Raw genomic sequence first — 26,347 nt, forward strand, 5'->3', positions numbered from 1 at the left:
AAATAATTTTTAAATGAAAAGGATAAAAAACATATTTCAGCACACACGGTAAGGGTGACTCTTATTTCATGAAACTTATTTTTGCTTATATGTATATATGTATGTATATTTATATATAATGTATATGTTATATATGTGTGTGTATATCATTGGGTGTAATGTATATTTAATGTATTTCTTCCCATGGGTGTGGTTAAAGTAAAACTCTTAATGCCACTGATGCATCAGGAGAGGCAGATATTAATCAAATAAATAATCACATTAATGAATATATAAATACAAATTAAGAAAATCACTCCAAAGCAAAGAAACATGGTTTTATGAGAGTATACAATTAAAGTACCTGAGCTATACTGGGGAGTCAGGGAATGCATGATAAAAGGATTTCTGATTTTAATATGAAGAATGAGTAAGAGCTAAGGAGGGATGTGTATGTGTGTGAGAGAGTAGGGAGCAGAGAGAGAGAAGAAAGGAGGGAGAGGGAAAGGGAAGGGAGGAGAGGGAGAGAGAGGAAAAGACATAAAGTAGAAGTGCTCCATCATTGTGCACAAAGAGAACATTATGTGCAAAGGCCTTGGTTCATGTCTTCCTTATACTTTATACTCTAGGCGTTCTCACCTGCTAGTACTATAGTTCCCTGAGAGTACCAAGATAACTCATATTTTGGCTCCATGACATATGCTACTTCTGCTATTTAAAGTGTTCTTTTCTCAATCTTGCCTTCTGATTAAAGATTGTTTTAGCTGTTAAGACTGAGCTCAAGTGTCATCTTCTCTATGAAGTCATATCCGACTCCTCTCCCCTCAACAGTTGCTTCCATACTCTTTTGTTTGGCCAGTGTATCCTGAAATTAATTATGGCTTCTTCTTTTTTTTTTTTTTTTTTTTTGAGACGGAGTTTTGCTCTTGTTACCCAGGCTGGAGTGCAATGGCGTGATCACGGCTCACCGCAACCTCTGCCTCCTGGGTTCAGGCAATTCTCCTGCCTCAGCCTCCTGAGTAGCTGGGATTACAGGCACGCGCCACCATGCCCAGCCAATTTTTTGTATTTTTAGTAGAGACGGGGTTTCACCATGTTGACCAGGATGGTCTCGATCTCTTGACTTCGTGATCCACCTGCCTTGGCCTCCCAAAGTGTTGGGATTACAGGCGTGAGCCATCGTGCCCGGCCTAATGACGGCTTCTAAATGTATTTACAGTATTTGCAAATCCCTGGCACTTGCTGTACAACAGGTGTTAAATAAATGGTCAATATGTTAAGTATTCAAAATGGTTGGTGGATGAATGAATGTGGCTCCAAAAATGTTCTTAGATGATTCATGTATGAATGAACAAATAAGCAATATTTTCTAACACAAAGTTCTGTATTTGTTATATATACTTTTTGCTGATGCATGTATATTGTTTCCTTCAAAATTTGAGTCAACATCTTAAGAATATTTATAAAGACTGCTTCAGCTGGGCAGATCACTTAAGCTCAGGAGTTTGAGAGCAACCTGGGCAACATGGCAAAACCCCGTCTCTACAAAAAATACAAAAATTAGCAGGTGTGGTGGTGCGTGCTTGTAGTCCTAGCTACTTGGGAGGCTGAGGCACAAAGATGGCTTGAGCACTGGGTGGGAGGTAGGGAGTGGAGGCTGTAGTGAGCTGAGATTGTACCACTGCACTCCAGCTGGAGCAACATAACGAGATCCTGTCTCAAAAAAAAAAAAAAAAAAAAAAAAAAAAAAGAGACTGCTTTAATTCTGTATAACTTAGATTATGTCATTATTCTGTCTAGCATAGTGCCTAGCTCATTGTTGATAATAAATATTTGTTAAAAGAATAAAGAAATGAATTTGGCATTCTCATAAAGTTTTAGGTGGGAAGTATTTCTCTTTTCTCCTGTTCTCCCACACATGCACATATCCTCAGAACATTGAATACTCATATCAATGTTCTGCACAATCCTCTAAATAAACTGAATAATGAGTACCTGGAAGTCATCTGGGGCAAGCCTAGTATCGAATCTCTGGGAGGTCCATATGTGAAAGGGCTCTGAAGTGATTCTAAGGAGCAAGGTCTTTGTTATCAGGGAAAGTATACCAGTTGTGGAGAGAATATGTGCTCACTTACACTATGTTCTCCACCTTACCCTGAATCTTTCCAGTTGCTGGCTAAGGAAGAATCAGTCAACCAACTACAAAGAAGTTTCTTGGTACCAACAGAGGAGTCATTTTTATTATTTCCCTTATTTCTCAATATTTAATGTATATGCAAATCATCTGGAGATCTTGTGAATACACAGATTCTAATTTAGTAGGGCTGGGACAAGACCTGAGATTCTACATTCTAACATGCTGATGCTGAGGCTGCTGGTCTATGGATTACCCTTTTTAAGAAGCAGGGCACTATAAGATTGAACAGAATACAGACAAATTCAGACTAAGAAAATTTAAGGAATAAAAAATCAGTGAACTACAGGAGTCTGAATTTTACATTAACACCAAGGTTTGTCTTATAAAGACAGAAAAATAATTATCAATCTAATTTGCTGAACAGTCATGAGTCACTTAACAACGGGGATATATTCTGAGGAATGCATTGTTAGGCAATTTTGTTGTGTGAATATCATCATAGAGTATACGAACACAAACCTAGATGGCATAGCCTATTATATACCTAGGCTATATGGTATAGCCTATTGCTCTTGGGCTACAAACTTATATACAGGTATTGATCGACTTACCACCTATGCAACTTACGAGCATTCGACTTTATGACCACAATCGCTAGCCACGACTGCTCCGCGTCTGGCAGCGCAAACGTTGCCCAGCTGGGCGTACGACAGTGCGGACCAGTTTCCGGCAGCACTACCATCTCCACGTGCACCATTTCAACTGTACATATAGCCTACTCAACTTACGACCAAAGCGTGTTACAACCGGTCCGCGGTCCCAACCGTGGTCGTAAGTCGAGCACTGGCTGTAGCATGTTACAGTACTGAATACTGTATAGGTAACTGTAACACAATGTTAAGTATTTATATATTTAAACATATCTAACCATAGGAAAGGTAATGTGTTGTACTATGTGACCTTACAATGGCTACAACATCACTAGGCAATAGAAATTTTTCAGCTCCATTGTAATCTTATGGGACTACCATCATATAAGAGTCTGTTGCTAACCTAAATATTAATGTGTTGCATGACTATATTTATTTAAAAATATCTATAAAAGAGACAGGTTAAAAAAAGTTGCAGTTTTTCAAGATGAATTCTACAAGTTTAGGTAGGAGAGGGCAGAAGTGGAGGCATGATGGCACATGAACCTAGAGCTGGGAAAGAAAAAAAGAAAGTAGGCCACAGTATGTCATTAGAAAAGATGGATGGATTTGAAGGATTTCTATAGAATTGTTTCCTTTGTAATTCTGATATATCTGTTAATGAGTTTTTTTGCTTTGCAACTGTAGAATTTGGAAGGAAGTGATAAAAGCAATATAAACCAAACCCTAATGGCATATGTGTTACGTAAACAATTCATGTTTAATACAAGACTCTGAAGCTGTTCCCTCTTAGTCCTGCTTTTTCTAATGTCCAGAAAATACTTTTAGTTTTGTTCACCCATTTGTTTGAAGAATTCTGGTTATTTATATGATATGAAATTGATACTACTAGATAACTACTCATGGTGTATGTAGAAAACAATCATCCTCAAATTAGCTGCCATGGAATTGTCCTTCATCTTCATGTTCCAGCCACAGTGATCTCTCTTTAAGTCTCTTGAAATACTGTAGAGCTGTTCATTTATTTTCAATAATAAAGAGTATCATCATTTCCACTTTAAGGCTGAACAAATTAGAGCACATAGAGATGGCATAACTTTCAGAGGTCCTAGGAAATAGGTGATAGAGGAATAAGGCAGAACAAATAGTAATTTGTCTACTCTGCTTATAGAACTACACTGTCTGAGACTGCAGGAAAGGCACATGATAATAGTATTTATATGTATACTAAAATTAAGATTATAGGAGAGGTTGCTAGGGAAAGGTAACAAGAGAAGGTGACAAGAGGATTCGTACTTGCTGCAATTACACTCAAGTATTAAATTAGGTGAATTGTTTGGAATTATAAACTGGCTAACTCTTCTTATGGAAAGCATGGAGGTGGGCATAGGATACATGAGTAAGAAGGCATCATGTATTCTTTACCATTATCTTCCAGGGAAAATGCCTATTAACTGTTAATATTGGGAAAGGAGGTATTATTTTCTTAAATATTTTCTTTTTGAATTAGCTAAACTTAATTATTCCAAATTATCTATCTGTTCATGTATTACTCCTGCATTATAAGGCCTTCTTTTTCATTGAAAGTATCCTGTAGTAGGGAACAAAATAGGCTGTCAAATGAATTGCAGAACCAGTTGTAGCCAAAGAGGATTCAAATGGATACAAAAAAGCCCTGAAATGTGATTACTGTTGAAAGAATAAGAACTACCTCTAAATTACAATGGCTGTGGATTGTCTATATTGAATTTTAGTGTACTCTAACTCACTGTATGTGGGGTAAATTCACGAAATGTTAATAGGGGCCAGGGAGTAAGTTAATGGGCAATTTAAAAATGTCCTGTTTGATTATTTTTGCATTTTCCATAAGTAATTTCAATCAGAATATAAACAAGAAAAAAAAACTTTAAAAATTCTCTGTACCAAATGGCAAAGCTTTCTCTTAATATATCTTTTCAGAACTGTATGTTACCATGGCTCTGAAAATAATTCCTGGTTTGTTCAAAATATTCCTTTTTTCCAAATGATCTCAAAATAAGCTCTGAAAGAATAAACCTTTCAAATGAACTTTTTCAAGAAAGCTGCTAGGAGTTCTGAGATATTTTTGCCTTTATTAATATCCACAAAGAAACTGTGGGGCAACAGGCACTCACATCTAAATAGGCAGATGTGAATGCATCAAGAGGATGATTAGCTTTGTCAGTGTGAAGGGAGAAACAAACTCCAAAAATGTAAAGAATAAAAATACTGTATTGATTCAAATTGTAAATATGCCACTTTGATTTTTCTTTTATCTACTTTTATGTTTCAAATTCACTCCCACCTTAATGCAGTTTTAGATTTACAGGTCTTCCTATTATTTTATATTATCATCACTTCATTCCTGCCTTCTTTACATTCTGTTCTTTCTTAATGTTTTATTCTGAGCTGTTTCTACTTATTTCCTTAGTCATTTTATTACTGTCTTGATTTTTGAACTCACATACCTTAAAGCAAGTGATCCTTCAACTGGTTTGGAGTTTTATCCCACATGTTTCTGAAGGATACTGGCTAACGCTTAGTGATCCAGAGCAAGTTAGCAACATCTTTACACCTAGAGGGTTAGCAATGCTCACGAGTGCCACTGGTTATTACTGGAAGGCCTAAGGTAAAGGCAGAGGAGAAGAAAATAGGGAGAATCAAGGGAGCAGGGAGAAAGGAACCAGAGTAAAGGAAGACAGGGGTAGAGAGAAGGAGGTACTCAAAGGAGAGTGGCAGAGAGCCACAACAATTGGTCTCAAGGATATTATTTACCAAAACACTGCCTGAGGGTGGCATTTATAACATAAAAGAGACTAATGAATACATTTACCTTTAAAGAAATGAAAATCACCTTAATTACTAAATAGGATAAAAGTAACTTTTAGGATTCGTAGAGTGTACCTTCCTGAATTACAGACAAAGGTGAGGAGGTATCAGCAGGAAAATCTGGCATAGTTGTAAGACTATGCCACTTGTCTACAGGAGACTTTTGCTTCTTTAATTATGATGTTCATATGGTACACACAGACATACTAACCATTCCTATTTTGAGATTTAACCATCTACATGATGGTTATCTCTTCTGTCTCTCTCAGATGTTACATATCTTGAAGAACTAGCAACCCTTCGCAAGAAAGAAACAATGTGAATCAGCTGCATGGTAGATAATGTCTTGGACTGTTTACAATCTGAGACGCCATTTTACATTTTTTTTTTTTTTTTTTTGGTGAAGTAACAACAACAACAACAACAACAACAAAGAAAACAAAACAACAACTCCAAAATAAAAGTGTACATAGGATACTAAATGGTAATTTTACATAAAAATTTTTTGATTGGTTGTACAGTGTCAGAAAAGTTCATAGGGGCTTTGCTCTCTTTGGCAACAAGAAAAGCTAACAGCAACCGCTTTTTTTGTTTTTTGTTTTTTTTTAATTGAGCTTCTGCAGCTCATGTAAAAATCATAGAACAATATTGTTTGGGAATAATTCTGCCTCAATTTATTTCCTCACTCTCTCCCACCTTATATTAAAAAGATTATAAAAAACAGATTTCTTTGTCTCTGGTGTTTCATCTGCTGTAGATGTTTGCTCTACTCTGGAAATAAGAATTCATTGTTATTTTATAGTAATATTGTATGACTACAAATTATTAGATCAAAACAATTTACTTTTTAGATGGGCAATAAGAAACTATTTCAAGACAATGGTGTTAGAAAAGAAAAAAACCAGAATCTAGAAGAGCCAGTGAAGCTATCACAAGAATAGAATAATTTTCTGTCTGGACAATATTTATTCTAACCAACACTGTAGAAGAAATCAACTTGAAAGAAAAAACCATAGGAGCCTTTGGGGATTTCATATTTATATTCTGGCTTTGACAATTTCAGAAGTATTCTAATCTAGTGAGATCAAGCTGAATGAGGTGAATCCAAGATAATTGTCATGAGAAAGAATACACTAGTGAAAGAGAAAAAAAACCAACAACATAAGCTCAATCTCTCTAACATATTATTTATACAGAAAATGAGAGTACCAATTCAAATGTTATCCTTTTCAGAGATGGTTTAAGAAAATGTGTTCATAATAATAATAATAGGGATAATAATAGTTGCTATCTTTATATAGTTTAAACAACAATTATCAAGTGTTCTTTTTCTTTCTTTTTTTTTTTTTTTAATGTGTGCGGGTACTTTACCAGGGCTTTCTACAACCTCATCTACTCCTTACAACAACCTGCTGGAGTAAGTATTGTTGTAATTATGATAATTTTAAAGATAAGAAAACTGAGGCTCAAAAATTTAAGTGATTTGCTCAAAGTTACAGATGGAACTGGTACTAAAACACTTATCACTAGAACTTTGCTTAAAGCCTGTAGCTTTAACTATTTGCCATGCTGTCTCCAACATAAAAAGATAATTACTAAGAGATGATGATGGCACACAGGGGAGATTAATGATGTATTTAATTATAAGAAAAAGAAAATTACAGGTTGATCATCCCTTATATGAAATGCTTGGGACCAGAAGTATTTTGGATCTTGATGTTTTTCAGATTTTGGAATATTTGCATATACATAATAAGATATCTTGAGGATGAGACCCAAGTCTAAACACAAATTAATTCATGTTTCATATATATCCTATATACATAGACAAAAGGTAGGTAATTTTATACAATGTTTTAACTAATTTTTCTAAAAAAAATTTTGAGTGTGTTTTTACTGTGATCCTTCACATAAGGTCAGGTATGAAATTTTCTACTTGTGGTGCCATGTCAACATGCAAAAAATTTCAGATTTTGGAGTACTTCAAGTTCTGGATTTTTGAATTAGGGATGCCCAACCTGTATTTTCATGGCTAAATATAGTTAAAAAAACCAAAACCAAAACCAAGTAAGAGACTTCATAACTGACCATTAAAAAGGAATTGGCATGCTTAACAGCTCTGACAAACTGGACAATTTTTTTTTTTTTTTGAGACGGAATCTTGCTCTGTCGTCTAGGCTGGAGTACAGTGATGTCATCTTGGCTCACTGCAACCTCTGCCTCCCAGGTCCAAGCGATTCTCCTGCCTCAGCCTCCCAAGTAGCTGGGACTACAGGCACACGCCACCATGCCTGGCTAATTTTTGTATTTTTAGTAGAGACAGGGTTTCACAGTATTGGTGAGACTGGTTTTGAACTCCTGACCTTATGATCCGCCCATCTCGGCCTCCCAAAGTTCTGGGATTACAGGCGTGAGCCACTGTGCCAAGCCAAAAATGTTTTTTTAAACATGTTTCTTCAATGATATCAACCTTGAATTAATAACCAATAACATAATAACAACGTATCATAGTTTGAAAATCACTAAGAGTAGATTTTAAGTCTCACCACAAAAATAAGTATGTGAGGTAACATATGTGTTAATTAGTTCAACTGAGCCATTCTACAATGTATACTACATATTTTAAAACATCATGTTGTACATGGAAAAACAAAACAAAACAAAAAATCAACAACAGTTTCTGAGCAATTCAGTTGAATTTTCATTTTGGGTTCTTAGATTGGAATTTAGGCAGGAACATGCTATTTAGTATTTGCTTTTAAATACTAGTGAGCTGTTGGGGCTACAGGACTTTGAAATATGGCATCTTCCAGAGAATTAGAGGTTTCCCTCATTTCTGCTTTTCATGAAGCCCTATACTGATGTTTGAGTTGAAAGCAGAACAGACCACCTCAACTTTATCCTCGTGTTGGGCATCTGCTCTTTTTTCTTAGACCATACAGATGTTTCAACTAGAAAGCATTTGGAAAACTTCCAGATCAAGAATGTATGCTGTCTGGCATGTGTAGGAACCGAAAGAATAAATTGAGGTACAGTGTTTTAATTTTATTCCTATATGTATATTTGTAAGCAAGAATTTCAGTAACACAAAGGATAAACACTTAACGTGATGGATTCCAAATTTAACCTGATATAATTATTATGCGTTGTATACCTGTATCTAAATATTTCATGCAACCCCATAAATATATATATACCATGTATCCACAAATATTAAAAATAAAAAATTTAAAAAAGTTTTTATATAACTTTTCTTTAACTGAAAAGTTTTAATCAAAATTGTACCAAAGAATATACAGGTGCAGATTAACATGGTTATCTGTGAATAAAGTTATTCTGACAACCATGGGAAAACAAATCTAACTGTTGCTGGGTGCTTGGGCTGTGTCAAAAATCTGAAAAAAAATATACTGTGAGTCTGATTATATTTAAGAAAACCAAAATATTTACCTCGGACAGCATAGCCATCTTTTACTGATGCTGGGAAGGGGGGTAAATTGTCTTTTGCATATACATCTTGAGCAAGGACTCGCCCCATTCCATCTGAAGGAAGAGAAAAGAAGGAAAATGTAAATACCGAGAGCAATAGGGTAAGCAGGCAGTCATAAACAAGATGGGCATGAGTACTTGTCTGACACAGCTTGTAAATGGGCTCAGTCAGACCTCCTGATTTCTGTCCCAAGAAATAGGAGACAGAAAGAAGAGATGCATTCTGGTGCCTGAAATAAAAGATTACATCCAGTCAATTCACAGCAGTGCTTGCAGAGATTATCTGAATATGAGGTGCTATACAGTAATCAAAGATGTGTTCAGTTAATATGTCACTAATCCTTTAACAACCCAAAGGAAAGCCAACTTTAAACATTTTCATACCCATTGATCTAGTACTTTCACTTCTACAAATCTATCCTAGGAAAATGGATAAATGTTTCTGTACATGTTTATTTCAGAGTTGCATACAATAGAAACAATGGAAAGAAACCAAACTATCAACAATATAGGTATTTAAATAAAAATGATATATTCTTAAGATGAAATATTATGCAGGCTAAATATTTATAAAGACTATTCATTGACATAGGAAAATTCCTATGATATATATTTTTACAACATGCAAAGTCAAACATGCAGTGTATAGTCTTAACTATATTAAGATATATGTGTACATATCAACAGAAAAAGAAAAAACATTTAATATAAATATAAAGCATTTATTACTTAAGAATGTTAGATTTATAATTTTTATTCCCTTTGCTCTACTTTCCAAAAATTTCTACATTTTCTACAAATAATGCATTATTTTTTAATCCTAAAGTTTTTTCTTAAGAAGAGAAAGGTTAAAAAAAAAAAGAAAGAAACCATGAGAAACCACCCCCATGCTCCGGTAATCTCCCACCAGGTCCCACCTCCAGCACTGGGAGTTACATTTCAACATGAGATTTGGAGGAGGGGGGCACAGATCCAAATACTACCAATCAGTTAGCAACTATTTGCAAAATTGATGTGTAAGAGTTCTCATGTTGGTGTGTGTGGTTCCTCAAGCTTTGGAAAAGAACTGCACTTTTTATTTCCTTTCTGTCTACTCAAAGCAACAAAAACAGATCTTACTTAAAATGTGTTTTTCTATCCTGGACTTCCAGAACAGTTTTTACTTTTATTTAAATTCAATTCTTCTTAAAAAGCAAGGGCAAACTGAAAAGAAGTGAAAACAAATGCCACACAAAAACTTGAGCATAATTATTTTTAACAGCATTTTTCATAATAGCCAAAAGATGGAAACCGAAATATCCATCAACTGACAAATGAACAAACTGAAGCATATCTATACAATGAAAGATTACATAGCCATAAAAAGAAATGATATATTTCTGAAAACTACTAAGCATTGCTGAAAGAAATAACAGAGACATGTAAATGGAAAGACAGCCTATGTTCATGTTGTTAATGTCCACACTACCCAAAGCAATCTACAAATTCAGTACAATCCCTATCAAAATCTCAAGGACATTTTTTATAAAAATAGAAAAGCTCACCCCAAAATTCATATGGAATCGCAAGGGACTCCAAATAGCTAAAACAATTGTGGAAAAGAATGAAGTTGAAGGAATCATATTTCCTGATTTCAAAACATATTATCAAGCCATAGTATTCAAAACCGTATGGTATTGGCATAAACAGATATATAGATAATGGAATAGAATAGAGAACTTAGAAATAAACCCTTATGTGTATAGTCAAATGGTCTTTGATAAGGGTGCCAAGACCACTTAATGGGGAAAGGACAGTCTCTTCAACAAATGTTGCTGGAAAATCAGATACCCAAATGCAAATGAATAAAATTGGACCCTTATAATTACACTCTATACCTCTACAAGGAAAACTACAAAACACTACTGAAATAAATAACAGGACACAAACAAATAGAAACACACCCCATGCTCATGGATGGGTAGAATCAATATTGTGAAAATGACCACATTGCCAAAAGAAATCTACAAATTCAATGTAATTTGGATAAAAATACTACCATCATTTCTCACAGAACTAGAAAAGACAATCCTAAAGTTCATATGAAACCAAAAATGAGCCCACATAGCCAAAGGAAGACTAAGCAAAAAAAAAAAAAAACAAATCTGGAGGCATCAAACTATATAGTTTGACTTCAAACTATACTATATGGCCATAGTCACTAAAACAACATGGTACTGGTATAAAAACAGGCACACAGACCAATGGAAGAGAATAGAGAACCGAGAAATAAACCCAAATACTTACAGCCAACCGACCTTTGACAAAGCAAACAAAAACATAAAGTGGGAAAAGGACACCCTATTCAACAAATAGTGTTGGGATAATTTGCAAGTCACACGTAGAATGAAACTGGATCCTCATCTCTCACCTTACACAAAAATCAACTCAAGATGAATCAAGGACTTAAGTGGAAGAACTGAAACTATAAAAATTCTAGAAGATAACATTGGAAAAACCCTTCTAGACATTGGCTTAGGCAAAAACTTCATGACCAAGAACCCAAAAGCAAATGCAACAAAAACATTGATAAATAGGTGGGACTTAATTAATCTAAAAAGTTTCTGCACAGCAAAAGAAACAATCAGCAGAGTAAACAGACAACCCATAGAGTGGGAGAAAAATCTTCACAATTCCCACAGCTGACTAAGGACAAATATCCAGAATCTACAAGGAACTCAAGCAAATTAGCGAGAAAAAACAAATAATCCCATCAAAAAATGGGCAAAGGACATGAAGAGACAATTCTCAAAAAAAATATACAAACGGCCAACAAACATGAAAAAATGCGCAACATCACCAATGATCAGGGATATGCAAATCAAAAGCACAATGTCATACCACCTTACTCTTCCAAGAATGGCCATAATAAAAAAATAATAGATGTTGGTGGGGTTGTAGTGAAAAGGGAAAACTTTTACACTGCTGGTGGGAATGTAAACCTGTACAACCACTATGGAATACAGCATGGAGGTTCCTTAAATAACTAAAAGTAGAACTACTATTTGATCCAGCAATCCCACTACTGGGTGTCTACGCAGAGGAAAAGAAGTCACTGTACACAAAAGATACTTGCACATGCAAGTTTATAGTAGCACAATTTGCGATTGCAAAAATATTGCAAAAATATGGGCACCACCAGCCCAAATGCCCACCAATCAATGAGTAGATAAAGAAATTGTGGTATATATACCATGGAATACTATTCAGCCATAAAAGGAACAAAATAATGGCATTTGCAGCAACCTGGATGGAATTGGAGACCATTATTTTAAGTAAAGTAACTCAGGAATGGAAAACCAAACATTGTATGTTCTCACTTATAAGTGGGAGCTAAGCCATGAAGAGGCAAAGGCATAAGAATGATACAATGGACTTTGGGGACTTGGAGGAAAAGGGTCGGAGCAGGTGAGGGATAAAAGAATCCAAATTGAGTACAGTGTGTACTACTTGGGCTATGGGTGCACCAAAATCTCACAGATCACCACAAAAGAACTTACTCATATAACAAAGCACCACCTGTTCCCTAATAACCTGTGAAAATAAATAAATAAATAAATAATAATAATAATACATAAAGAGCTCTTATGACTCAACAAAAATCAAATCACATGAATTTAAAATTAAAAAAAGACTCAGATAGTCATTTTCCCAAACATGCTACACAAATAGCCAACAAGAGTATAAAAAGATGCTCAACATCAATAAGTGTCAGAAAAATGAAAGTGAAAATCACAATGAGAACATCACCTTACACTCATTAGGATAGCGACCATCAAAAACCCGGAAAAGTTTTGGTATAAATAAGGGAACCTGAAGCCCTTGCACACTGCTGGTGGGGTTATAAAATGGTGTAACCACTTGTAAAATAGTATGAAAGTTCCTCAAAAAATTAAAAATAGAACTACCGATGATTGGGGGAAGATGGCCAACTAGGAACAGCTCAGGATTGCAGCTCCCAGTGAAAGTGCAGAGGGTGAGTGAACGCTGCACTTCCAGATGGATTTTTATTGCCCAAAGACCAGGAGATTCCCAGGCAGAGGAGCCCCACGGGTCGCCAGCGCGGCTGTTTTGGCCCATGTGGCTGCTTTGCCCGCACCCTGGTGTGGCAGTTCTCCATACAAAAGACACTGGTCCGGGTGCCCTCTTAGCTGGTGATTGGAGCCCTGAGACAGCAGAGTCACCCATTCATCTGAAATAGCGAGCCAGGCCAGGAGATTCCTAGGCCAAAATACCGCCAGGAATCTCAGTGCCGCTGTTTCAGCCGGCTCAGTGAGTCGCGGCACGGGAGATCCCGGCACCTTTTCAACAGGTGACTGGAACACTGGGAGAGAGTCGACCATTCAACAACAACAACAACAACAAAAAGACTCTGAGTCAGGGAGCCAGGTGATCAGGCTCAGCTGGTCCCAACCCACCCCCTCACAAAAAACAGTAATTGAAAATGCTCTGGGTTGAGAGTTTCACAGCAATCACAGCTGAACCTGGGACGGTTTGGCTCTGTGAGGGAGGGACGTCTGCCATTACTGAGATACTCCACCACTACGAAGGCAGTCTGACCATCGCTAAGGCAGCCCACCGTTGCTGAGGCAACCTGACACTACCGAGAGAGTCCGCCATAACAGAGGTGGGCCACCATTGCCAAGGCAGTTCTACCTATACCCATATAAACAGGACTGCAGGGAAGATCACATGGCAGCTGGGCGGAGCCCACAGCAGCTCAGCAAAGCCTCTGCAGGCAGACAGTGACTAGGCTGCCTCCTAGCTGGGCAGGGCAGCCCTGAAAGAAAAAAAAAAGGCAGCAGCACAACGGAAACTCATAAATAAAGCCCTAACTCCCTGGGACAAAGCACCTGGGAAAAAAAAAAAAAAGGGAGTTTATGAGTTCTGCTGCAGCAGACCTAAACGTACCTGCCCAGCAACTCTGAATGAACAACGGAGCTCACAGCTCAGGACTTGAGCTCCAATAAAGGACAGACTGTCTCCTCGAGCAGCTCCCTGACCCCCATATATCCAAAGAATCACTTCATAAAGGAGAGAACAGACTGACATTTGGTGGGCAACCTTCTGGGACAAAGCAGAAGAGGAAACTGATAGCAACCCTTACTGTTCTGTAGCTGCTGCAGGTGATCCCCTGGCAAGCAGGGCCTGGAGTGGACCTCAGCAGTCCTACAGCAGAGGGGCCAGACCGTTAGAAGAAAGCTAAGAAAAAGCAGTAACTTCAGCATCCACAAAATGGAAGTTCACTCAGAGACCCAATCTGAAAGTCAGTAACTACAAAGAGAACAGGTGGATAAACCCACAAAAATGGGAAGAAACCAGCGCAAAAAGGATGAAAACACCCAAAACCAGAACACCTCTCCTCCTACAAGGGATCACAACTCCTCACCAGCAAGGGAAAAAGGCTGGATGGAGGAGTGTGATGAAATGACAGAATCAGACTTCAGAAGGTGGGTAATAAGAAACTACAGTGAGCTAAAAGAACATGTTCTAACCCAATGCAAAGAAACTAAGAACCTTGAGAAAAAGATTTGACGAAATGCTAAAGAGAATGGACAAAATAGAGAGGAATATAAGTGAATTGATGGAGCTGAAAAACACAACACGAGAACTTCACAAAGCACGCACAAGTTTCAACAGCCGAATTGACCAAGGAGAAGAAAGGGTATCAGAGGTCGAAGATCCACTCAATGAAATAAAACGAGAAGGCAAGAATAGAGAAAAAAGGGTAAAAAGGAAAGAACAAAGACTCCAAGAAATGTGGGACTATGTGAAAAGACCTAATCTACGTCTGATAGGTGTAGCTGAATGTGACGAAGAGAATGAATCCAAGCTGGAAAATACTCTTCAGGATATTATCCAGGAAAACTTCCCCAACCTAGCAAGGCAGGCCAATATTCAAGTCCAGGAAATACAGAGAACACCACAAAGATATTCGTCAAGAAGAGCAACCCCAAGGCACATAATCGTCAGATTCACCAGGGTTGAAATGAAGGAAAAAATGCTAAGGGCAGCCAGAGAGAAAGGTCAAGTTACCCACAAAGGGAAGCCCATCAGACTCACAGCAGATCTCTCAGCAGAGGCCCTATAAGCCAGAAGAGAGTGGGGGCCAATATTCAACATCCTTAAAGAAAAGAACTTTCAACCCAGAATATCCTATCCAGCCAAACTAAGCTTCATAAGTGAAGGAAAAATAAAATCCTTTGCAAACAAGCAAGTACTCAGAGATTTCATCACCACCAGACCTGCTTTACAAGAGCTCCTGAAAGAGGTTCTACATATATAAAGGAACAACCAGTACCGGCCACTCCAGAAACATACCAAATGGTAAAGAGCATCAACACAATCAAGAATCTGTATCAACTAACGAACAAGACAGCCAGCTAGCATCAAAATGGCAGTATCAAATTCACACATAACAATATTATCCCTAAATGTAAATGGACTAAATGCCCCAATCAAAAGACACAGAATGGCAAATTGGATAAAAAGCCAAAACCCATCAGTGTGCTGTATCCAGGAAACCCATCTTACATGCGAGGATACACAATGGCTCAAAATGAAGGGATGGAGGAAGATTTACCAAACAAATGGAGAGCAAAAAAAAGCAGAAGCTGCAATTCTCATCTCTGATAAATTAGACTTTAAAGCAACAAAGATCAAAAGAGACAAAGAAGGACATTACATAATGGTAAAAGGATCAATGCAACAAGAAGAGCTAACGATCCTAAATATATACACTCCCAATACAGGAGCACCCAGATACATAAGGCAAGTTCTTAATGACTTACCAAGAGACTTAGACTCCCACACAATAATAGTGGGAGACTTTAACACCCCATTGTCAATATCAGACGATCAACCAGACAGAAAATTAACAAGGATATCCAGGACCTGAACTCAGACCTGGAACAAGCAAACCTAATAGACATTTACAGGACTCTCCACCCCAAATCCACAGAATATACATTCTTCTCAGCACCACATCACACCTACTCTAAAATTGACCACATAATTGGAAATAAATCACTCCTCAGCAAATGCAAAAGAATGGAAATCATAGCAAACAGTCTCTTAGACCACAGTGCAATCGAGTTAGAACTCAGAATGCAGAAACTAACTCAGAACCGCACATCTTCATGGAAACTGAACAACTGGCTCTTGAATGTTGACTGGATAAACAATGAAATGAAGACAGAAATAAAGATGTTCTTTGAAACCAACGAAAATGAAGACACAATATACCAGAATCTCTGGGACACACTTAAAGCAGTCTCTAGAAGAAAATATATAGCAATAAGTGCCCACATGAGAAGCAAGGAGAGATCTAAAATTGAAACCCTGGCATTAAAATTGAAAGAGCTAGAGGAGTAAGATCAAAAAAACTCAAAACCTAGCAGAAGACAAGAAATAACTAAGATCAGAGCAGAACCGAAGGAGATAGAGACACAAAATACCCTTCAAAAAAATCAATAAATCCAGGAGCTGGTTTTTCGAAAAGATCAACAAAATAGACCACTAGCCAGATTAACAAAAAAGAAAAGAGAGAATAACCAAATTGATGCAATAAAAAACGATAAAGGGGATATCACCACAGATTCCACAGAAATTCAAACCATCATCAGAGATTATTACAAACAACTCTATGCACATAAACTAGTAAACCTGGAAGAAATGGATAAATTCCTGGACACTTGCCTCCTCCCAAGCCTAAACCAGGAAGAAGTTGAAACCCTGAATAGACCAATAACAAGGTTTGAAGTTGAGGCAGCAATTAAGAGCCTACCACCCAAAAAAAGCCCAGGTCCAGATGGGTTCACAGCCGAATTCTACCAGACATACAAAGAGGAGCTGGTATCATTCCTTCTGAAACTATTCCAAATAATCCAAAAAGAGGGAATCCTTCCCAAATCATTTTATGAGACAAACATCATCCTGATACCAAAACCCAGCAGAGACTGCAGGCCAGTATCCATGATGAACATAGATGCAAAAATCTTCAATAAAATACTGGCAAGCCGATTGCAACAGCACATCAAAAAGCTTATCCACCATGATCAAGTAGGCTTCATCCCAGGGATGCAAGGCTGGTTCAACATACGCAAGTCTATAAACGTTAATTCACCACATAAACAGAAGCAAAGACAAAAACCACATGATTATTTCAATTGATGCAGAGAAGGCCTTTGACAAAATTCAACAGCGCTTTATGCTAAAAGCCCTCAATAAACTAGGTATTGATGGAACGTATCTCAAAATAATAAAAGCTATTTATGACAAACCAACAGCCAATATCACACTGAATGGGAAAAAACTGGAAGCATTCCCTTTGAAATCTGGCACTAGACAAGGATGCCCTCTCTCACCACTCCTATTCAATACTGTACTGTAAGTTCTAGCCAGAGCAATCAGGAAAGAAATAGAAATAAAGGGTATTTAAATAGGAAAGGAGGAAGGCACATTGTCTCTGTTTGCAGACAACATGACTGTATATTTAGAAGACCCCATCGTCTCAGCTCAAAATCTCCTGAAACTGATAAGCAACTGCAGCAAAGTCTCAGGATACAAAATCAATGTGCAAAAATCACAAGCATTCCTATACACCAATAACAGACTTAAAGAGAGCCAAATCAAGAATGAACTGCCATTCACAATTGCTACAAAGAGAATAAAATACCTAGGAATACAACTAACAAGAATGTAAAGGACCTCTTCAAGGAGAACTACAAGCCACTGTTCAACGAAATAAGAGAGGACACAAACAGATGGAGAAACATTCCATGTTCATGGTTAGGAAGAATCAATATCATGAAAATGGCCATATTGCCCAAAGTAATTTACAAATTCAACACTATTCCCATCAAGCTACCAATGACCTTCTTCACAGAACTGGAAAAAACCACCTTAAACTTCATATGGAACCAAAAGAGAGCCTGCATAGCAAAGTCAATTCTAAGCAAAAAGAACAAAGCTGGAGGCATCACGCTACCTGTCTTCAAACTATACTACAAGGCTATAGTAATCAAAACAGCATGGTACTGGTACCAAAACAGAGATATAGACCAATGGAACAGGACAGAGGCCTCGGAGGCAACATAACATATCTACAACCATCCGATCTTTGACAAACCAGACAAAAACAAGCAATGGGGAAATGATTCCCTGTTTAATAAATGGTGTTGGGAAAACTCACTAGTCATGTGCAGAAAGCAGAAACTGGACCCCTTCCTGACGCCTTACACTAAAATTAACTCCAGATAGATTAAAGACTTAAACATAAGACCTAACACCATAAAAACCCTAGAAGAAAATCTAGGCAAAACCATTCGGGATATAGGTGTAGGCAAGGACTTCATGACCAAAACACCACAAGCATTGGCAACAAAAGCCAATATAGACGAATGGGACCTAATAAAACTCCACAGCTTCTGCACAGCAAAAGAAACAGTCATTAGAGTGAATCAGCAGCCAACAGAATGGGAAGAATTTTTGCAGTCTACCCATCTGCCAAAGGCTGATATCCAGAATTTATAAAGAACTAAAACAGATCTAGAAGAAAAAAACAAGCCCATTCAAAAGTGGGTGAAGGATATGAATGGACACTTTACAAAAGAAGACATACATGAGGCCAAAAAACATATGAAAAAATGTTCATCATCACTGGTCATTAGAGAAATGCAAATCAAAACTACATTGAGATATCATCTCACGCCAGTTAGAATGGAGATCATTAAAAAATCTGGAGACAGCAGATGCTGGAGAGGATGTGGAGAAATAGGGACACTTTTACACTGTTGGTGGGAGTGTAAATTAGTTCAACCATTGTGGAAGACAGTGTGGCGATTCCTCAAGGACCTAGAAATAGAAATTCCATTTGACCCAGCAATCCCATTACTGTATATATCCAAAGGATTATAAATCATTCTACTATAAGGACACATGCACACGAATGTTCATTGCAGCACTGTTTACAATAGCAAAGACCTGGAACCAACCCAAATGCCCATCGACGATAGGCTGGATAGGGAAAATGTGGTACATATACACTATGGAATATTATGGAGCCATCAAAAACGATAAGTTCGTGTCCTTTGTAGGGACATGGATGAACCTGGAAACCATCATTCTCAGCAAACTGACACAAGAGCAGAAAATCAAATACCGCATGTTCTCACTCATAGGCGGGTGTTGAACAATGAGAACACATGGACACAGGGAGGGGAGCACTACACACTGGGGTCTGTTGGGGGGAAAAGGGGGAGGGATGGGGGGGTGGGGAGGTGGGGAGACAGCATGGGGAGAAATGCCAGATATAGGTTAAGGGGAGGAACGCAGCAAATCACACTGCCATGTGTGTACCTATGCAACAATCTTGCATGTTCTTCACATGTACCCCAAAACCTAAAATGCAATAAAAAAAAAATAGAACTACCATATGATTTCAGCAACCCCACTTCTGGTTCAAATGTTCAATACATGAATGAATAAACAATTAAAGTAGTCATATTAGTAGAAAAAAAGTAGAATGATAGTCATCAGGTGCTAGAGGGAGGTGTAAAAGAAGAGTTATTTAAAAGATACAGAGTTTTGAATTTGCAAGTTGAAAAAATTCTGAAGATCTGTTTCACAATACTTAATATTACTGAACTTAAAAACAGTTAAGACAATACATTTTGCTGTTGTTTTTTTACCGCGACAACAAAAAAGGAATGAATTACCAATACATGCTATAACATGGATGAATCTTGAAAATATTAAGCTAAGTGGAAGACGCCAGTTACAAAATACCATGCATTATATAATTCTACTTATATCTAATGGCCAAATAGGCAAATGTATAGAAACAAAGTAGACTAGAGGGTTATTTAGGGCTGGATGTGGAGATGAGGGGATAGGCGGATGATTGCTAAAAGGGATAGGCATTCTTTGTGAGTTAATGAAAATGCTCTAAAATTGTAGTGATGGCTACACGTCTGAATATTCCAAAAGCAATAAATACTTTCAATTGTATAATATATGAATTATATCTTGATAAAGTTTTTTCTAAAGGCAAGTACAAGCATTTAATATATATATATATATATATATATATATATATATATTTTATTGCACTTTAGGTTCTAGGGTACATGTGCAGAACATGCAGGATTGTTGCATAGGTACCTATATGGCAATGTGATTTGCTGCCTCCATCTTATATCTGGCATTTCTCCCCATGTTATCCCTTCCAACCTCCCCTATTCCCCCACAACAGACCCCAGTATGTGATGCTCCCCTCTCTGTGTCCATGTGTTCTCATTGTTCAACACCTGCCTATGAGTGACAACATGTGGTGTTTGATTTTCTGTTCTAAGTATAAGAGTTTTCTTAAAGAAGAATATTTCATCTCTATATGTGATTATATTTAGAAAAGTCATATTTATGGCACACATATACATACCATCTGGTCTTTTGTTAATATTATTAACATGAAATTTACAATATATATAACTGGCCAGCTTTTAATTTTGAATTCATACTATATATAGGGGTTGCTATATTTAAGGTAAATTAGATCCCTACTGGATTAGTCTTGATTTGGGAGTTGGTAAAAGTTAACTTGTCAGCAAAGATTTAAATCTCTCCAAAGAGAAAAGCATGCATGACCTCACATTTTGCTGTGAGAGCTTAAGGGAAGGGGAAAAAAAAATCTGGAGAGAAATAGGCAATCAAGTGGAAACTGGTAAGGGCTCCCAGTCAGCAGCAGATACAAAAGAATTGAAGGAATAAGGAATAAATGCCAGATATACCTCTCTACTATATAAGCGGCTACATCCACATCTCTTATTAGAGTTTAGGACTAAACAATTTTCTAGTTTTTCTAACCTGTCAATATTAGACTTCATTCAATGTTAGATCAGATGATCCACATGGAATATAAAGAGTATATAATAGTGCTGCAAATTACTTTACCACATGGGACTGTCTCTCTTGCACATGTATAGATACTTACGTAGATGTTAATCCATCCCTTCCCTTTGCCCATAGGTAGAGCCTAAGAATTAGTGTTGGATAAACCTTGCACTTGTGATTTTAGAAAGGCATCCTAAGTCTTTAAACTTAAATGGGAACCAGGAAGCAGTAACTTCTCACTTGGATATTACGATTGTTTTAAGTTTAACATTTGGTAGAGAAATAGCAGTGAGCAGCTGAAGCAATGGGAGCCAAAGGACTTACTGAAAAATGTAATTTCAGAAAAACATGACCAAAATTTCCCTTTACCAGTTGCCCCATTCCAGGAAGAGCTCTATTATAATAAGCAAACGATGGCTTTCCCAATAGGTGATTAATATAACTAATATGCTTGCTTAGGAACATTTGATGGTGGGAGTTTGCAGCTTTTCACAGAGTGCTGTGAGCATTTCATTTTGCTGAAGGTTAGGCTGTGTGCCAAGAAGCTATGGTCCTCCTTTCATGGTCTGAGTAAATAATGTTCATTCTGCTCTACTTTCCTCCACACACTGTATTGTATAATTCTGTAAAATCATGTCTTCAATTGGATGGAGACCATAAACAAATATTTGAAATATGCGTATTTCTGGATGATACAGAGTATCAGAAATCTTAAAGGCAAGGCTATGTATCACTGGGCACCTTGCGCCATATATACAATTAAGTGATCTCAGGTGGTAGACAGGAAGTGCAAAAGGACTGGCTGATACATTGTTTTGTGTGGCAGGCTTACTTGTGCTGTAAGAAAATAGTGGCAGCCTGGTTGGATCAAAAAAGGTAGTCTTTTTATGTTGTTAGTAGGATACATATAAAATTAAGTTTTCCATATGGTAAGAGTCATTAATGAATGCCCCACTAATTGTAATACTAGCTTTTAAAACTGAGATGACTGGCCTACAGGTATCTTCAGAAAAAGTCTTTACCGATTCAAATGTCTGACAAGGGACATACACACAATAAAAATAAAGACAGGGAACTATGTCTAAAGGTAAGTATGATTTGTGAGCATTGAGCTCAAATATATTATCCAAAGGGGAAAAGTTAAATAGTTAATTTGTTTGGTAGGGCATTTATTCTGACACAGATAATACAGATATTTCTTGATTTACAATGAGGTTACAACCTGATGCACCCATTTTAAGTTGAAAACATGGCAATTAAAAAATGCACTCAAATACAACTAACATAGTGAACATCATAGCGTAGCTTTGCCTACCTCACCATGTGCTCAAAATGCTTACATTAACATCCAGTTGGGCAGAATCACCTATTTTATAAAGTGTTGACTATGTCAAGTACTACATATCAACAGCCCACAAAAAATATCAAAATGTAAATTTGAAGTATGTTGAAATTGTGATGGTTTTACACAATGATAAGTCAAAAAACCATAAGTCAAACTATTATAAGTCAGGGACTTTCTATACTCTCTTCTTGCTGTCTAAGTTGTTGGAAAACCATAAGTCAAACCATCATAAATCAGGGACTGTCTATACTCTCTTCTTTCTAAGTTAAGATGGATATAGGAGTAGAAAGCATTCTAATTTCTCAAAGTCACTTATCAAAATAATCCCACAGTTATAAAGTTCCCTGTGTAGTTAGCTCTAAGAGGCTTTTTAGAAAGTTAAGGGAGAGCTTTAAGTTCAGTGGCCCAGGAAATTGATTCCTTGTAATCACTTTGGCTAACCAATATCTATCATTTGTATGAATGAAGAGTAGAGAAAGAGTGTGGTAGACAGTAAAATGTTGAAAGGAAAAGATACTACTGAAGAATTCCAAATACGAAATGTGGACATAAATCCATCTGTTATTGATTATAAATTCTTCAAAGGTTTACTCATGCCCATTGTAACAGCATTGATGCTACAACATTTAAAGGCCACTATTATAATTAATCTACCTGAGAGGTTACTGAAAGGTCTTTTTTCACACATCAACTATTCACAGTGCTCACCAAAAGAATTGAAAAGGCAATCTTAAAATGCTCTGCTTAAATGACCATCAGTAGGAACAATATTAACTAAGGCCAAGGGATTAAGAGGGTTACTCAGAAAGGTGAAGCATGTGCAGATTTGAGTCTTTACATCATTAAAAAAACTTTAAAGTGAATTAAGGGATACCTTAGAGAGGTTGCAGGGTTAGCTCAAGACTACTGCAATAAGCTGAGTATTGCAATAGAGTGATTTACACAAATTTTTTGGTTTCCCAGTGCATATAAGAGTTATGTGTACACTATTCTGTAGTCTATTAAGTGTACAATAGTATTGTGTGAAAATAACAATGTATATACCTTAATTTAAAAAATACTTTATTGCTAAAAAAACAATTGCTAACAATTATCTGAGTCTTCAGCATGTTGTAATGTTTTTGCTGGTGGAGGGTCTTGCCTCCATGTTGATGGCTGCTGACTGATCTGGGTGATGGTTGTTTGTGGCTGGGGTGGCTGTGGCAATTTCTTAAAATAAGACAATAATGAAGTTTGCTATATTGATTGACTCTTTCCTTCATGAAAGATATCTCTGTAGCATGCAGTGCTGTTTGACAGCATTTAATCCACAGTAGAACTTCTTCGAAAACTGGAGTTAATCCTCTCAAACCCTGCTGCTACTTTATCAACTAAGTTTATATAATATTCTAAATCCTCTGTTGTCGTTCTAACAATGTCCACGGCATGGCATTTTTATCAATAGATTCCATCTTAAGAAGCCCCTTTCTTTACTCATCCATAGGAAGTAATTCCTCATCTGTTCAAGTTTCATCATGAGATTGCAGCAATTCAGTTACATCTTCAGGCTCCATCTCTAATTCTAGTTCTCATGCTATTTTGACGACATCTGCAGTTACCTCCTCCACTGAAGTGTTGAACTCCTTAAAGTCATCCATGAAAGTTGTAATCAACTTCTTCTCAACTCCTGTCCAGGTTGATATTTTGACCTTCTCCCATGAATCACAAATGGTCTTAATGACATCTAGAATGGTGAATCCTTTCCAGAAAGTTTCAATTACTTTGCCCAGATCCATTATAGGAATCACTATCCATGGCAAGTGTAGCCTTACAAAATGTATGTCTTAAATAACACCTGAATATTGAAATTACTCCTTGATCTATGGACTACAGATTGGATGTTGTATTGGCAGGCATGAAAACAACATTAATCTCCTTGTACATCCCAATCAGAGCTCTTGGATGACTAGTTATAATAGTTATATTTAAAAAAAAATCTTTTTGTCTGAATAATATGTCTCAATATACTTAACATATTCAGTAAACCATGCTGCAAAAAGATGTACTATCATCCAAACTTTGTCATTATAGAGCATAGAAAGGGAAGATTTAGTGTAATTCTTAACGGTCACAGGATTTTCAGAATAGTCAGTAAGTACTGGCTTCAACTTAGCCCTTATCAAGAGAATCAGCCTGTCCTATAAAGCTTTGAAGACAGGAATTAATTTTTCCTCTCTAGCAATGAAAGTCTTAGAGGGCATCTTCTTCTAATATATAAGACTGTTTCATCTACACTGAAAATATGTTGCTTAGTATAGTCAACTTCATCAATGATCTTAGACAGATCTTCTGGAAAACTTGCTGCTGTTTCTACATGAGCACTTGCTGCTTCACCTTCCATTTTTATATTATGGAGATGTATTTTTTCCTTAAAGTACATAAGCCAATCTCTGCTAGCTTCAAGCCTTTCTTCCATAGAATTTTGCCTCTCTCAACCTTCATAGAATTGAAGAGAGTTAGGGCCTTGCTCTGGGTTAGGCTTTGGTTTAAGGGAATGTTGGTCTACTGAACTTTTAATTTCCTTAAAGACCTTTTCCTTTGCATTGACAACTTGGCTGTAACACCAGCGGCCTAGGTTTCTGGCTGTCTTGGCTTTTGACATGCCTTCCTCTCTAACCTTAATAATTTCCAGCTTTTGATTTAAAGTGAGAGACAAGCAACTTTTCCTTTCACCTGAATACTTAAGAGGCTGTTGTAGAGTTATTAAATGGTCTACTTTCAATATTGTTGTGTCTCAAAGAATAGGGAGATCCAAGGATAGGGAGAAAGGGGAACAGCTGATTAGCGGAACAGTCAGAATTAACAGATTTATCAATTATCAATTAAGTCTGCTATCTTATATGGGTGAGATTTGTGGTGCCCCTGAATAATGACAGTAGTAAAAACAAAGATCACTGACTACAGATCACCATAACAGATATAAAAATAACAAAGTGTGAAATATTGTGAGAATTACTAAAATGTGACAAGAGACATGAAGGAATACATGTTGTTTGAAAAATGGTGCCAAGAGACTTGCTTAATGTAGGACTGCCACAAACCTTCAATTTGTTTAAAAAGAAAAAAAGGAATATCTGCAAAGTCAATAACGTGAGATATGCTTGTATAACATTCATAAAGTTTCATAGCTATTTATGAGATACTAAACATTTAACATGGCGAATGCCCTCAAGTATGTTCCAGTATAATTTATTCCTCACATCTTTATTTGAAAGACCAGCTAGACAAAATTTTGGTGTACTATAGGTCATGCTTACGTATTACAGGCTTTATATATCTATAGAGTGAAAAAGACTGAATGATTTAGCGGTTAGGATCTCCTTTGTTGAAAACCAGTACATTCATTAATCTAGTTATTCCAGAAGTTGTATTAATGGAATAATATAATAAAATTCCTATGCTCATAAAATACATAGCTTCTTCAAAGCGCTATTGTGTGGTGCACTTTGAAAAGCATTGTGTACTTTTTTCAATCTAAGGATGCTCATTATCTGGCAATGTGATGAGTAAGGGAAACCATTACAGTTCTTATGTAATAAAATAAAATAAGCTTTATGTAAGGTTATAGAGTTTGGAATAAATACAAATGTTATGATTACTAGAAACGATTAAGCCATGATTTAGTTGTAAAAAAAAGATGCAATGGAATTGGTAATGAATTAGTTATTAAGTTGGGTTGGTGTTTCATGTTTATTTTATCACTATAACTTCCATCTGTGTTACATATATTCATTTCTATGTATAAAACATTAAGCTTTTAAAATAACTGTGTAAATATAAAAAGCATTTAACCTAATTAAAATGAAAGAGGTATTTTTTTTAGGGGGAATAATTTTTTAAAATATCTAAAATGTCCTTGAGGTCACAGAAAATGCTTCAATTGAGAGCAAGTGCCCACTCTTTTCAGTACTTAATGATGAAAACTTTGCC

The 26,347-nt window shown here is 36.7% G+C and overlaps 1 protein-coding gene across 17 annotated transcripts in view; it reads right to left on the minus strand.

Annotated features, from left to right (window-relative positions):
• The window catches only part of GPHN (gephyrin), a 636,323-nt gene that overhangs the window by 98,556 nt on the left and 511,420 nt on the right, over nt 1-26,347 (minus strand). For all 17 annotated transcript variants that reach the window (XM_032246071.1, XM_032246064.1, XM_032246067.1 and 14 more), the window contains one exon: nt 9,064-9,156. In XM_032246071.1, coding sequence (XP_032101962.1) covers nt 9,064-9,156 — 93 coding nt within the window. The remainder of the gene's footprint in view (nt 1-9,063; nt 9,157-26,347) is intronic.

The sequence above is a fragment of the Sapajus apella genome, unplaced genomic scaffold, assembly GCF_009761245.1.
Source record: "Sapajus apella isolate SASKATOON/1434 unplaced genomic scaffold, GSC_monkey_1.0 scaffold59, whole genome shotgun sequence".
Classification (NCBI taxonomy): Eukaryota; Metazoa; Chordata; class Mammalia; order Primates; family Cebidae; genus Sapajus; species Sapajus apella.